The 15,572-nt window shown below is 42.8% G+C and overlaps 1 protein-coding gene across 5 annotated transcripts in view; it reads right to left on the minus strand.

Annotated features, from left to right (window-relative positions):
• Positions 1 to 9,009: 9,009 nt before the first annotated feature.
• cep192 (centrosomal protein 192) overlaps positions 9,010 to 15,572 on the minus strand; it is a 55,570-nt gene continuing 49,007 nt past the window's right edge. For 4 of the 5 annotated variants that reach the window (XM_034101900.2, XM_071205792.1, XM_071205791.1 and 1 more), the window contains exons 47-52: positions 14,765 to 14,860; positions 14,317 to 14,436; positions 13,268 to 13,380; positions 13,012 to 13,138; positions 12,646 to 12,704; positions 9,010 to 11,684 (exon numbers count right to left, since the gene is read on the minus strand). In XM_034101900.2, the coding sequence (XP_033957791.2) occupies positions 11,552 to 11,684; positions 12,646 to 12,704; positions 13,012 to 13,138; positions 13,268 to 13,380; positions 14,317 to 14,436; positions 14,765 to 14,860 (648 nt within the window). In that variant the 3' untranslated portion in view covers positions 9,010 to 11,551. The remainder of the gene's footprint in view (positions 11,685 to 12,645; positions 12,705 to 13,011; positions 13,139 to 13,267; positions 13,381 to 14,316; positions 14,437 to 14,764; positions 14,861 to 15,572) is intronic. The other variant, XM_071205793.1, reaches the window with a different exon arrangement.

Below are 15,572 nucleotides of genomic sequence, written 5' to 3' on the forward strand. Positions count from 1 at the left end.
TCGAGGGTTACCGCCCCTTGAGGCACCTAGGACCTTGAGACCACAGCTCCCCACCGCGGCTTCGGCAATAGAGGCTTTGAACACCGACCACTCTGGTTCTATGTCCCCAACCTCCACAGGAATGCCCGAAAAGCTCCGCCGGAGGTGTGAGTTGAAGGCCTCCTGAACTTGGGCCTCCTCCAGACGTTCCCAGTTCACCCGAACTACACGTTTGGGCTTACCAGGTCTATCCAGAGGCTTCCCCCGCCACTCGACCCAACTCACCACCAGATGGTGATCAGTTGACAACTCCGCCCCTCTCTTTACCCGAGTGTCCAAAACATACGGCCTCAGGTCCGATGATACGATAACGAAATCGATCATGGACCTTCTGCCTAGGGTGCTCTGGTACCACGTACACTTATGAGCATCCTTATGTTCGAACATGGTGTTTGTTATGGCCAATCCATGACTAGCACAGAAGTCCAGTAACAAACCACCACTCCGGTTCAGATCAGGGGGGCCGTTCCTCCCAATCACGCCCCTCCAAGTGTCTCCATCATTGCCCACATGTGCGTTGAAGTCTCCCAGCAAGACTAAGGAGTCCCCTTCAGGAGCCCCATACAGGACTCTTTCCAGGGTCTCCAAGAAGGCCGAATACTCTGAACTGCTGTTGGGTGCATAAGCACACACAACAGTCAGAGTTTTCCCCCCCCATAACCCGCAGGCGTAGGGAGGCGACCCTCTCGTCCACTGGGGTAAACTCCAACAACGAAGCACCTAACCGGGGACTTGTGAGTATCCCCACACCCGCCCGGCGCCTCACACCCTGAGCAACTCCGGAGAAGAATAGAGTCCAACCCCTATCCAGAAGTAAGGTTCCAGAGCCGACGCTGTGCGTAGAGGTGAGCCCAACCAGATCCAACTGGTACCGCTCCACCTCCCGCACAAGCTCCGGCTCCTTCCCCCCCAGAGAGGTGACGTTCCACGTCCCCAAAGCCAGCTTCTGCCGCCCGGGTCTGGTCCGTCGAGACCCTCCGCTTTCACTGCCACCCTTCTGGCAGCGCACCCGACCCCATCGATGTTTCCCGTAGGTGGTGGGCCCGCGGGACGGAGAAGCGGAGGTGTTGCCCACGTTGCCTTTTCGGGCTGGGCCCGGCCGGGCTCCGTGGCAAGCCCGGCCACCAGACGCTCGCCGACGAGTCCTCCTTCTGGGCCTGGCTCCAGAAGGGGACCCCGGGCTTCCTCCAGGCCGGGTATCCTCACTTCTTGTTCTTGTTTCTTTCATGAGGTCTTTTGAACCAATCTTAGTCTGGCCCCTTGCCTGAGACCAATTTGCCATGGGAGACCCTACCAGGAACACAAGGTTCCAGACAACACAGCCCCCAGGTTCATCAGGGCACACAAACCTCTCTACCACGGTAAGGTGCTGGTTCTTCAGAAAGGCTTTCTCTCTTTCCATGTTATTCCTATTCTTACAAAATCCTATACTTATCCCTTTTATTTCATTTTTAAATCCCTCCCAACACAACCCCACATCTTCACCATTCAAACCTCCCCTTTTTTCCATACATTCTCTCACTTTAACCTTATATCCATCATCATTCAGCAGACAGGCATTTAAGCATCACACTCCTCCTCCTCTTCCTTTTATCACTGTTCCAATGCAGAAACTCAATATGTTATGATCCCTCATGGCAGTATTCCTATACTAAATTCTGCCAATTTTCTCCCCTAAATTACTCCACACTAAATCTATTCTACTCTGTTTTAATATCCCTCCCACCACAGCAAGGCTGTTTGGGGGGGGACTAAGAACAAACAAAAACTATAAGTTGGACGAAACAAAAGAGATTCACAAACAAACAATTCACCTCTCCTCGCAAATCACGCACGTAGGCTCACAGACAGTGGTGGCGCCAGGGTATGGCTGGGGTAGGCTACAGCCATACCAAGAAATGGCTTAGCCCTACCTTAGCCCCACCATGAAAAAGTATGTTAAAGTAAGCATGTTGAGAACACGGATTGCGAAAATCTACCGTTCGTGTCCACAACACACAAACTGATCCTGCTGTAACAACAAGTGCACGTTACTGACGCAATATGGTTGAGACCATTCGGGCTTATGCTAGAGGGGTGCAATGAATAGTCTAGTAGTGGGGGAGTTTTATACACTAAATGTGTAGACATTCTCTCGCGTTATAATATCAGCGCGTCCGCGGTCAGATCAAAATGCCTCCGAATGCAATTTGAATAGACCTACAGCCAGTGTTGGGAAAGTTCACTTTCTACATGAACTAGTTCAGTTCACAGTTCACAAATTTTAAAATGAACTGGTTCAGTTCATAGTTCATAATTAAAAATGTTGAACTAAAGTTCATGGTTTCAAAAATGAACTAATTTATAGTTTATAGTTATTTTTTCAATACGTTGCTGCGAGCTATTATTTGTCTCCTGTACGATGTTAATGGGATTTGGGTGGTAGTGGATCTGTTTTGGCTCTCTTTTTTATTTGCCACTCGCACATACCGTGAAAGGCTAGTCGTGTGCTTATTCTCAATGTGCCGTTTAAGGTTTGTTGTCGACGTCGTCGATGTACGGACTTGCTTTTTCAAACCGGGCGGACACAGTTTACAGGCAAACGTTTGATTTTTCCGTCTGAGTCAGTACTGACTTTAACGTAAAACTCTTGTAAATGCTCATACGCCGACGCCGTAGAGTCTCACTCTGAGCGAGTGCTGCTGCAGCTGCTCTCGGCTTCGTCCATACTAATTCCTTCATTCAATGCTCGCCCGTTCCGCGGTTCCACATTGTTTGTTGTGAGGAGTCTGATATATTTAGTATATTTATATTTTAGTGCGACAGCCAGGGGTGACAGGCGCGTACGCGTCACAGGCAGCTTGCTGTTGCCAGATTGGGTGGTTTTCCGCATTATTTTGAAGCCTGTTTACAGTGTGTTTTAACTGGGTTTTCGGCTGAAAGGCATATGAAATCTGGCACACTTTTGAACGCCGTTATAATACAGTGCTGAGAATGAACGCACTTTTGAACGCCGTTATACAGCGCTGAGAATGAACGCATTCTCAATTACGTTCATTTTGCGGAAATACAGTACGTTCAGTTCACGTTCGCCCAAAATATGAACGCGTTCATGAATGATCGTTCATTGAACGCGTTCAGGTACATCACTGAATACAGCTAGGGATGCTCTGATCGATCGGTCACCGATCGATATCGGCCGATACTCACTCTCTACCAATCAATCGGTGCTCTCTAAACATGCCGATCGCGAGAGCCGATCGCATGACGTAAAATACATGACACTTTTCTCTGTGTGCGGCAAAACAAGCTCGCCAAAATGGCTTCACCGGTCTGGAATTATGTTAAGGTGTCCGAAAAAGACAGTAAAATAGCGGTATGCAACGTGTGTGAAGCAGAAATCCTGCAGCTCCTCCTACCGGACCGGTGAGCAGAGCGAAACACACAAGAGTTAGACCTAACACACTTAGCTATTTGATCTACCTCTGGAACAAGCTAAACTAGTTATTATAAATATATTTATTCTTCACTGTCGGGTCACTCATTACTGGATCAGTGAGCTGCATGAGATACTGATAGGCTGTCAGGAGAGAGAGAGAGAGAGAGGGGGAGAGAGGGGGGAGAGAGAGAGGGAAAGAGAGCGCTTCCGCTCATTTCCAAAGTGAATGTAAACTTGAATAATGTACATCATTTCAATGTAATAATTAAGTTGATTGTTGTTTGTGGAAGCTCCAGTGCAGGGGTGGCCAACCCGCGGCTCTCGAGCCGCATGCGGCTCTTTGCCTAGTTTCATGCAGCTCTTCAGTTCATATCGAATTGTATATGTGTGAGTTTGGGGGAGAGACACTGACTCCTGACTAGTGTTGACGGTGTACCGGTACTTGAAAGGTACCGCGATACCCTGCCGTTAAAAACGTTACGATTCCTCCGTTTCATTAGTATCGGTACTTTAAGAATGACGGGGGAAAGTACTCCGGTGAGAAAGCGCCGTTTAATAAGAGCCGTGTGTGTTCAGCGATCTGCTTCCACTCCCTGCACTGCAGCCGTGCCTGCAGTCCCGCCACTCTCAAGCACGCTCTAAGTCCCTCCCCTCTCTCTCGTGCACGCGCTAGCTGCCAGAGCATGTGAGAAAACAAGAAGCATGGCTGCAAGTGGGAGTGCAACTGCCGCTGCACCTCGGCTTGTTGACAAAAAAGACGCCAGAAGCTACATTTTGATGTATTTGAGCTATATCTCTGACAGTGAGGGCAAGCCTACGGACACCACGAGGCCTGTCTGTAAGAAATGTATTAATTTTATTTAATACGAATTCTTGTAGTTTATTTTATTTATTGTTCTCATTGTTTAAAAGTTTGTGTTATGGTTCTGGTGTGAAATAAAGCACAATAATTACATTTAAGACTGTTTACCTTTTTTTAAGAAAAGTATCGAAAAATAATCGGAATCGCAATTCTTGACTTGGTATCAAAACCAAAATGTTGGTATCGTGACAACACTAGCTACTCCTGACAGTAAAACCTGATATTTAGTAGGTCTGTTAAGTATTGAATGCTGATCATTCTGACGTAATTTGGCTGGTCAAAGTAGTTTGGGCTCGGATAAAATCGCTCCGTTACTTTCGTCCCGGCTCTCCCTACGTGTGTATGTGTGGTGTCAGGTGTCAGTATGAGAGGATGACAGCGCGTCTAATTTTGATGTGGCCCAAGAGCCAATCACAATAATACCTGTGATGCAGTGAACCAATCACCTTTGAGGGGGGGGGGGGGAACCTATCGTTGATTAAACACAGTGTTTCCCCTACCATTGTCTTGGAGGGGCGCTGCGCCCCGCCAACGGAGCCCTGAAGGATAATGATGAGAAGACTTCTAGACAAACATGAGGAACTGCCGCCAACACTGAAAACATGACGTGGATCATAAATATGATATATATATATCAGCCATTAAACAACATCTTACATTTCTTTTTACACAATACGTCTCCTTGCAGTATCAACACTAATTCGGCTGACTTTTATATTTGATCCAATTGGTAGAAAGGCTGTATTTACACCATAAAGGTGCACAGCTGATATAAAGGGACACCTAGTGGTTAAAGCATGTTATTGAATTTCATTATTTTTATTATTAGATATTAATAGGATCCCTATAAAGTATATTCATTACTCGTTATTCTCTACTAATAGTTCATTAAAGACTGTATATAATGACTATTTTGCACATCCCTTTCAAGATTTCAAGATTTTCTAAGGTCAGGGTTCGTACGGTCATTGAAAACCTGGAAAAGTCATGGAAATTCAAAATGAAAATTCCAGGCCCTGGAAAAGTTATGGAAAACGATGTTTTTCCCAAAGTTTTGGAAAAGTCATGGAAATGTAACTGCGTCAAATATAATTTACATTTTATCTAATCGCCAAAATAATCTGCGGTCGCGAGCTGTTATGTGCCATCATGACGCGCATGGTATTATTTTTTAATATATGAAGCGCGAGCTGTGTGCTCGAGTCTTCCTGGCTGTCGGTTGAACTCTGCTGCTCCGGTATGACGGTCAGCTACATTATCTACGGTGCGTTCGTTAACTGTGCAGAGTCACTGTGGCACAGACTGCACCGCTGGTGAACAGCTGTTACAACGGCCGTTCAGGTGTTCAGAGCAGAGCGGCAGAGCGTGATGTGAACTGAAATGTTTTTCTGTCACAATATCATTAAGGAATCGTTGAGCTAGCTAGCTAGCAATAGCATACATTGTCACTATCTGCTAACGTTAGCTTTAGCCTTCGTTTTCTAATAGTTTTTTTCATAGGCTATAAACGGAGGTGGTATAAGTATAGATATTGTGCTAGAGTAAAAGTACTCAGATCTTGTACAGATCTTGTACTTGATTAAAAGTAGAAGTACTCAGATCTTGTACTTGATTAAAAGTAGAAGTACTCAGATCTTGTTATTAAAAGTAGAAGTACTCAGATCTTGTACTTGAGTAAAAGTAGAAGTACTCAGGTATTTTACTTAAGTAAAAGTAGAAGTACTCAGGTCTTGTACTTGAGTTAAAGTAGAAGTACTCAGATAAGTAGAAGTACTCAGATATTGTACTCGAGTAGAAGTACTCAGATCTTGTACTTTAGTAGAAGTGGAAGTACTCAGATCTTGTACTTTAGTAGAAGTGGAAGTACTCAGATCTTGTACTTGAGTAAAAGTAGAAGTACTCAGGTCTTGTACTTGAGTAAAAGTAGAAGTACTCAGGTCTTGTACTTGAGTAAAAGTAGAAGTACTCAGGTCTTGTACTTGAGTAAAAGTAGAAGTACTCAGGTCTTGTACTTGAGTAAAAGTAGAAGTACTCAGGTCTTGTACTTGAATAAAAGTAGAAGTACTCAGATCTAGTACTTGAGTAAAAGTAGAAGTACTCTCATCTGGTAGTAAAAGTAGAAGTACTCAGATCTTGTACTTGAGTAAAAGTAGAAGTACCAGAGTGTAGGAATACTCTGTTACAGTAAAAGTCCTGCATTCAAAATGTTACTCAAGTAAAAGTAGAAAAGTATTCTCATCAAAATATAGTGAAAGACAGTAAAAGTAGTCATTGTGCAGATTGGTCCATTTCAGAATAATATATATGATATGTTTTATAATGATTGATCATGAAAGTGTTCTCAAAGCTGGTGAAGGTGCAGCTAGTCTGAAGTACTTTGTAGACTGCAGGGTAGCTGGTGGATTTACTCCAGGTGGAACTAAAGTCTGATTCAACACTTGATTAGATTTCACATCATTCATCCACATCTGTAGAGTAACTAAAGGTATTAAATACATGTAATGGAGGAAAAGTACACCATGTACCTCTGAACTGTAGAGGAGTAGAAGTACACCATGTACCTCTGAACTGTAGAGGAGTAGAAGTACAAAGTAGCAAAACATTGAAATACTTAAATAAAGTACAAGTATCTCAAAATTGTACCCACGTATAGTACTTGTTGAGTTTATGAACTTAGTTACACCAGATGCCATAAAGATAGAAAGACTAAGCCTTGCACAGGCATGACAATACATTTTCAAAATGCTCAACAGTGCTGCCAGAATTATAAACTGACTGCGACACAATTAAAATAAATGCTTTTATATATTTCTATTAGATGTGACTCTTTGGCGTTTCTGTTATTATTGACACTGCTGCTTTCAGGGGGTCAGGGGTCGGGTCCTTGCCACCTTTTTCATACCAGCCTCCCTGACTACAGTTGCTTTAGCGTGTAGAAGCTAGTAAGCCTACTATTTGATTTGTTTTAGATAGGCACAACATGTTTCATATGCAGACCTTATTTCCCTGTTCCATGTTAAAATAAACCATTTTCAGTGGGAATTTCTTTTTGGTCATGGAAAATGAGGTAAAGGTAATTGAGAAGTCATGGAAAAGTCATTGAAAATCATTGGTGAAAAAGTGTATGAACCCTGTAAGGTTTATTGACATATCATATAGGCCTACACAACTGTGGTGTAGTTCTGCACTGAATGGAAAACTTGGGTCGCAGGTTCCTCAATAGTGCATCACAAGACATCTATCAATATGTGTGTATACCTCCAGCAATGTTAACTATTGACTGTTGAAGCACTTATTTTAACTGATATTAAACATACATTATACACATGTATTATACTCTTATAAGATGTATGTAGTATTTCATCTCCGGCCTTGTCAGGTAATGAACAATCAATAAATAAAGAACACAGAATTGTTAAATATAAAACACAGAATGTGTGTGATTATACTAAATGATTTACAAATAAACACCACTGCATATTTACAACTGTTACACATGCTGATGTAACGCAAATGTTCCAACTTGGGATCATCTTAAGATGATCGATGGCTACTGCCATATTTGCAAAATGTGCCTCTGAACCTTGACAAGTGCATGTTTCAGGCTTATCAATTAATGTAATGTAATTTTATCAATTAACAACAGGGGTCACAAACATAAGACCAGCTGTTAAATAAAGCTCTTCTGACCTTAGCTGGCATGTGGGTATATATTAATGCTGCCCATAATGGGCACAAGCCATTTTCACCCATTTATTAATTATATTTTTTGAATGTGAGTGTTTCCTATCCCCTAAACCTCCAGGGATGTACACAGTTTAATACTGGCAACTTCTTATTATGGGAAATACGAAAACGTCTTTTAAAACTACAACTCCCAGTAGAGACGTGCCATAGATAGAGAACATGTTGCGAAACACAATAGCCAGCATGTGTAGTTCTGGGGAGGGGGGTGGGGGAGGGGGGGGACGCGGTGGACCCGTTCAAATCCAGTTTTGGACAGTCTGCCGTGGTTCCATCCCATTTCAAGTGCTGTTAGACGCTCGGCGTAACCCTCGGAGCACACTCTCCAATCACAGAGCTTGAGGACTATCACGGGGTTGGTCAAGCGAAGCGGAGAGAATACTTACTTCCGGGTGTAATATTCTCTAAAGCAAATGAGCTGCTCCGACCCTCGGTTCTGACGGACTCCAAGTTGTGTTTATTAATCAAACAAATAAATAAACACAAGGATAAGTATGCGTTATTGTTCGTGGACGGGTGGCGCAGTGGTCTGTGCATCAGATCAAGGGGGGTGCTGGTGAACTCCAGCTCCTGCCGCCACTGCGTCAGGCCGTTGTGTCCTTGGGCAAGACACTTCACCTGAACTTGCTCCTGTGGGTATTGTCCACAGTGACCATTGCATGTATATAAAATATGTGTAATGTGTATCTGTAAAGCGCTTTGAGCACTGGAAAAGCGCTATAATAAATGCAAGGAATTATTATTATTAAATGAAGAATTGCACAGGGGAAAATAACGTAGGCTATCTATGCCACCATTTTAGATGTGCGCTGTGGACCAACACTATACATTGACGGGAAGGGGGTAGCAATAAAGATAACACCATTAAACAGTTACACAACATAACGGAAATAATATCGATAGCAGCGTCCCTAGCAACAAGTAACAGCTCTCAACATGCCCAAAATTGTAGTGATTTTCAACTCTTTTAATATTTTTCGCTTCATTCTGAAAGAAAGAGGTGAAATCATAGACTGTATATATAAAGGGTGACATCTGCTAACGTGACGGCCATCTTGGTGTTGGTGACATATGCAAGACCAGAGTTGTAGTTCATTGAGCATTTCACACAAACAAATGTGTTACTTCACAGTTTTAAGGCACATTTTAATTTTTTTGACTTGCAAAATTATCTTTTAAATTGACAAACATCATATGTGTAATTTGTGGCACAATTCAAACGGGATCAAAAGATAATCTTTCTCTCTCCATTGACATACTTTTTCCGAAATAAGGTCCCCCGGAAGGGGAGGGACTTCGCCTCTCAATAGCAGCCCGCTGACCGGGTCACAGGTCAGCTGCAGATCACAGGATCAGATATAACAGCATTAAAGGGAGGCTGCAAGATCTGGAAGACTCAACCAACTACGATGATGTTGAATGCTTGCGATATGATTCACGAGATAACAGTGATTGACCATGTTTGCATAATGTTTCTCATTATCACTGAATATATTATTTACAATTTTGCTCTTGTCAATGTTGTGGTTTCATTTGAATTGTGCCGCCCTAACCCCTAGTGTTGGAAGTCTTGCTTCAGAACATTTAAAAAAAGGGGAATTTCCTGTTATTTCTTCAAAAGATGTTTTGCAAGTCAGATGTGACCACGAGTAAATAAACGATATCTCTATGGTACTGTACTGTACAGATGCAAAGGGGGGAACAATCAAAACGTAACTACAAGAGGGGACTCGGGGCGATGCTACAATGGAGAAAATACAAGAATATAGTAACCGATCATAAACCATTGGAGTAAAACTTCAACATGGTTAGTTAGTTAGTTCTTTGAGAAACTGAGGCGGAAGACTTTTCCAGTTAGGAGCAACAATAATGAAAGCAAGATCCCATTTTATCTGAAATTAGCATGGATCTCAGAACACTCAGTCCTGTGTGGTGCCGAGTGTGTTTCCAAACTAAATGTGAGTGGCAAAACACTTGAATTGTGTACATGCTCTGATGTTGAACAGAATTAATGAAAGACAGGGCAGGTGCAATGTTACTCACTTAGTTTTTAATATTGACAGCAACTATGTGCTGCATGGTATCAAAACTGTTTTTCATGCTGTGCAAATCCTGTTTTAATCATTATCTTTTTGTTTAAAGTTGTGCATTACGTTTTAAGACGTACTTGGTGTTCTTGCTTTTATTATCCTCTAAACAACACAAGCAGAGCCCAGTCAGAGAAACGGAAAGCTACCAGTTTTATTTTTACGCCCCCAATCTTTGCTACTTAAAAACAGACAACCTTTTTTAAGACAAAACTTTATTCAAAATGTGAACATATAATATATTCTATTTAATGCATGTGCAAATTGTAAATCTAAAAGTTTCAGGGTTGTTGTCAGGGGACGTTGAGAGATGCCTTTGAAAATAAGACAAAGAAGACTTTAAAGGTCTACTAGCAGGAAAATAATGCTCATCTCTAGTGTTATTCACTTCCTTAGGGTTGACAGTGCGAGGCATGTCAAAGGTTGACCACTCATCCTCATGTCTAGCCATTTGAGCTTCAAAATCAACAATGGATGTGTATCCAATATCCCAGGCAATTTTTAACATTTGCCCCAGAGCCATAAGAGGAAATTGGGAGGTAATGTTTTGTGACTGGAACTGTGATTAACACTGTTTGCCATGGTAACCAACCTAAGCAGGCCTGGCAAGCTGCCGAACAAAGCACCCCGCCAGATGAAACTCTGTTAGCATGTACTAATAATCATTAACCATTCGAAAATTGCTGTGAGCGTCACTGATCAGGTCCAAATCAAATACATCTGGACTGTTTGGAAGGATTCTTGGAAGATGCTGGGAAGTCAACACATGGGGCTGATGAAGGCCACTGTGCAGGTGGCCTCCACAGGATGTGAAGCCATCTGCAATGTAGACTTACATTTGACATTTTTGAAAAAGCAGAATTCATAAATCCCAGTAGTCTTACTATCACAAGGTTACAAGAAATTCATTTAGCCCCCTTTTCACATTAATACTGTGCAACATCGCAAATTAAAAGAATCAAATCAGAGACAAAGACATTCTGTGTAAACAACTCCAAGTCGTGCCGAACGTATCCCAACCAGTAATGTCTAACGTCAGTAATGGCTGACTTATGACATGACTCGGTGATGAGGCAGATACCAGATCCACAGTGAAGGGACAACCATCATTCGCTCTGTGAAATGTCATAGTTGTGCAGACTAATTGTGAGCCAGTCAGGCCAAGTCCCTCGGCTTCAGACCTCATCATTGTTCATGGGCCGAGGAGGACACCGAGCTGAGGACACCTGTGCCACATTCTGAGGCAGAAGGCTCTGTGTTGGCAGCAGAGGCTCAGTCATCTCCAGTTCATCAGCAAATATTCCCAAACACATCAGAGGAGCCAGATAGCTAACTTCAAAATATGATGATGGCATCCCTCCAAATCCAGCCAGCCAGCCAGCATGAGGAAGTGTCGTAGGTTCAAGGCGATGCCTCACCGGTCAGCTGTATCACAAGCCTTCCACTTGTTTCTGACTGGATGAGCAGCACACCAGCCTCTGGGCCTGCAGTACTGGGCTTGAACTGGACAGGCAGCTTCAGATAGTGTTGTGATCTAATGGGCGGGAAAGGAGAACAGCTGTTATTGGCCAGTTCAATTATGGACAGTAGACAATTATTTTGATATTAAATGTTGAGCATGAATACATCACATGCACCAGCACAGATGTACACGCAAATCGCACATCACAAAACTAAAATCAAGTACTTAGGATTTCCCTTTATGAATCATGACTTGCTAGACTTAAATTCAACTTTAAAACACTGTATTCATAAAGGAGCATGTTCCAGCACGGTCTACATGCATGCACACAAAATGGTATGGCATGATAAATACACAATATCTCGGGCTTCAAGGGCACATGTGGTGTAATGAGAGAACGTGAGAGCCGCAACATGCCGGGTCCACACACACACACACACACGGTTTTCATTTTTGGTGAAAATCAGGTTGGATTTGTTTGTTCCCCGTTCCACTTTTGGATTGCTTCTCCTAATTCAAAACGTGCGTTGTGGCCATTCTGAACACAGTCCCTCATCAGCAAAGCACAGCAGACAACCCCTCCTAACGGCTTCAGTTAGGAATTACAAGTACTCTCCCAGGTGTGTACTATGTTTAGAAACATTATCCTCTAGGTCCCAATATCCCACAGAACCTCCAACAGTGAACAGTCACAATGGGAAGATAACATTAAACAAAATAAGTTTACATCACATAGTATTTACTATTCCTATTTTGTTGCATGAAAGAATCTACTAACAAAAACATCTCTAACAGATGACCACAACAACCCTAACATGGAAGCACAGTAACCAGTAAAAACAGGAGATGATTCCTAATGCTTCACCCGTCTACTATTGCTATGACCCTGGACGCACATGTCGCCTGTGTACTGACTTTTTCTTGGGAGTGGGAAGAGTGGGACGAGTGTGCGATTTTAAGCTACGCCTAGGTTCCCCTAGACCGGGGCGTAACACTATGAAGATGCAGAAAGGAGTCGGGGATAATGACTCACCTCAGAGAATATTTGGAATGCTTGATGTGGAAGGGTTCCATAGGGTTTACAAATGTCAGCTGCAAGTCAATTAGAGAAGCCACACATCAAACATCAAATCCATGCAAAACAGAATTACGATCATTCAGTACAAGTCAAGAGTCATGCAAGTATAGGCGTGTGGAAAAACAGTGTCCACAATGCGAGTTAGTACAAAGCACTGTTCCTCTCACTTTCTTCTCATTTTTAATCTATTTAACCAGAAACTACTGAAACCAAAGACGGTCCAATTGCCTTCAAGCAAATATATATATTTCAATTTCTGCTGCAGTAAATGACAGGAAAAATGTTTCTCTCTTATGTCATGTTCAAAACAGGCAACCTCACCTCATGTGTGTCGGGTGAGTTGTTGCGGATGTTGACCTTCAGAGTGCTGGACTCACCCACCCGTGTCACTGGGAAGGTGTAGAGATCCTGTTGAGAATACACACCCCTCCGCACGGCCTCCTCCTCACTGACAATTATACATTGTGGGATTAAGGAGAAAGCAGAACCGTCACCTCAAGATGAGAAACCTACTCTAAAGCATGGCTGCTACTTCCTAGTTACAGACCTTCCCAAGCAAAAGGACTGTTGGACTCACCTGGTTTTGCCTGCAGATGCATCAGCTCTCTTCCTGCTCTTCACTGTAGCCTCCGTCTTCACCAGAGAGCAGTCTCCTTCCTGTGGTCCTACCACTGTTCCAGACTTTACTCCCTTTGGACACACATACACACACTTTATTTGGTTCCACAAATTATATTACATAAAACAGGGAATCAAATATATCGGGGCTAAGCAGCACAGAACACTTAGGGGAACACATAGCATCTCCTTCTCCACACGGCCATTGTTTGGCCACACACACACACACACACACACACACACACACACACACACACACACACACACACACACACACGACTTTGTTAAACTAACTGTAAGAAACTTCATTACTCAATCGTATGCAGTCCTGATAAAAAACAAATATGAAACATTTCACATATTCAGTTCCACATCCCACTGTGAGTTACAGATTTAAATCAAAGTATTGCAGCCTGTAGTCACAGATTAGCATTTAACACTCTGCAGGATGTTGCACTCCACTTTAAGACTGCATGTAAGACATAAGGCAATAACAACAAAAGCCCTCACATCATAGCCACTTAACCTACTTATGTGGAGCCATCTATCTGACATCCCTCTAGCTGTGCATGTGTGCTCTTCAGTTAACTGGGTCTGTCACAACACTTCACATTAAAGCAGCGCACATGCAAAGCCTGCAGGCTCATCTCAGCAGGGGGGGGTCTGCTTACTATCTCACAACACACTTTTCCATTTGTCCGTTCTGCCACCAACAATACTAAAGCATATTCAAGTTACTACAGAAACAGATTAAGGTAATCGCGCAAAATCTACAATGTTTTTCAGTAAATATTTACATATCTGTCTCCTAAGGTTTGCTAGCAATACATCAACATAAAAAAAAAAAAAGAATAAAAAAGGAAGATTGACACTCAAGTAATTTTGAACAGTCATTTGGATAACCGTATTTCAAGCTAAATGAAACGTCCAACATAAAACACGTTGTCCTTTACTACAGAAGCCCATTGTTCTCTATTTAGTATGGCATAACTTCAAATGAGTCCTCACAGTGCCACAGAGTTGGAAGCGGATTCTGGTTTTCTGCTGAGGCTCAGACACAGGGTGGCACTCCAAGTCCCAGAACTGGGCATAGTCCCCTCTGTCCCTGGGCAGAAAAGTAATAGGCACCTGGAAGAGCACGAAAACAAGCACAGTCAGAATAGATTAAGCCATATCTATTATTGCTATACACATTAACCAACAACACGCTTAAAAGAAATCTAATCAGAATTTGTTTAACTTGACATAACATAACCTAAGATGGCCCCCATTAAATACAAGTAGCTGTTGTAAATTAAGTATGGGTTACTATGGGTTATTCCTACCCAAGATTGGCCAGGATCACAATATATGTGTCTAGAAACCCACAACATAAGCAGTCAATGTTGTCCCATCCTTGTAAAATAAAGTACTCTATACAATTTACAGACAACTCTAATTGGTTGTGATTGCCTACCTGCATCTTCTCATGGGCCCCCAGAGTGCCTGAGGCCCCGGAGCATCTAAAGGCAGTGTAAGTGGCCCGGTAAACATCTCCTGTGTTGTCAACCCCCTGTGGAGAGAAAAGAGACTACAGCCTGAGTCACCGCTTTCACTCAATAGGCGCGTTCACACCGCAGTACTTTTCCCACAAAGGTTCATGAGAACTCTTTAGTTCAGATCGCGTTCACACCGGTGTCAGTACCAGATGTGTTCGGGTGTATTTCCGTCGCTACTCACCTCCCTCTGCTCCCAGCGCTCTGCTGCCACACACCGGCCGTCTGCGGAACTGCAGCCGGAGGAACTCGGTACAGCTTGTTGTGTGTGTACTTGTGCACATAAATAATGTTTCTAATTATTTACAATTAAAAAATATATATATTCTGCGTTACTTTAGCCAACACTTTTATAAGGCCACGAGATTAGATAATTACGAAATGTGTAGATAGAATACATATCTTTCAGGTTGTTATTTTGTCATTGTTTAATGTTTTATTTACCTTTTAGTATTTTTATATAGTATCTGAACTTTGGAGAGGAGTTGGGAGACACACGACACATCAAATCACATCTACAGATCAAGACGACGCGAATGGAAGTACTCCCATACTCCTAGCGTGAACATGTTTGTGAAAACGTGGGCAAAGTCTCCGAAAATCCTAATAATAAGCTCATATTTGAATTCCCCATAAAAAAACACATCATTCAGTAAAAACTGAATCATCCCCACTGATGATCCCCACAAGCCCCACTGATCATCTGCTCCCTGATCTCTCTGCGAATTG

This window comes from Pseudochaenichthys georgianus, chromosome 16 (assembly GCF_902827115.2).
Source record: "Pseudochaenichthys georgianus chromosome 16, fPseGeo1.2, whole genome shotgun sequence".
NCBI lineage: Eukaryota > Metazoa > Chordata > Actinopteri > Perciformes > Channichthyidae > Pseudochaenichthys > Pseudochaenichthys georgianus.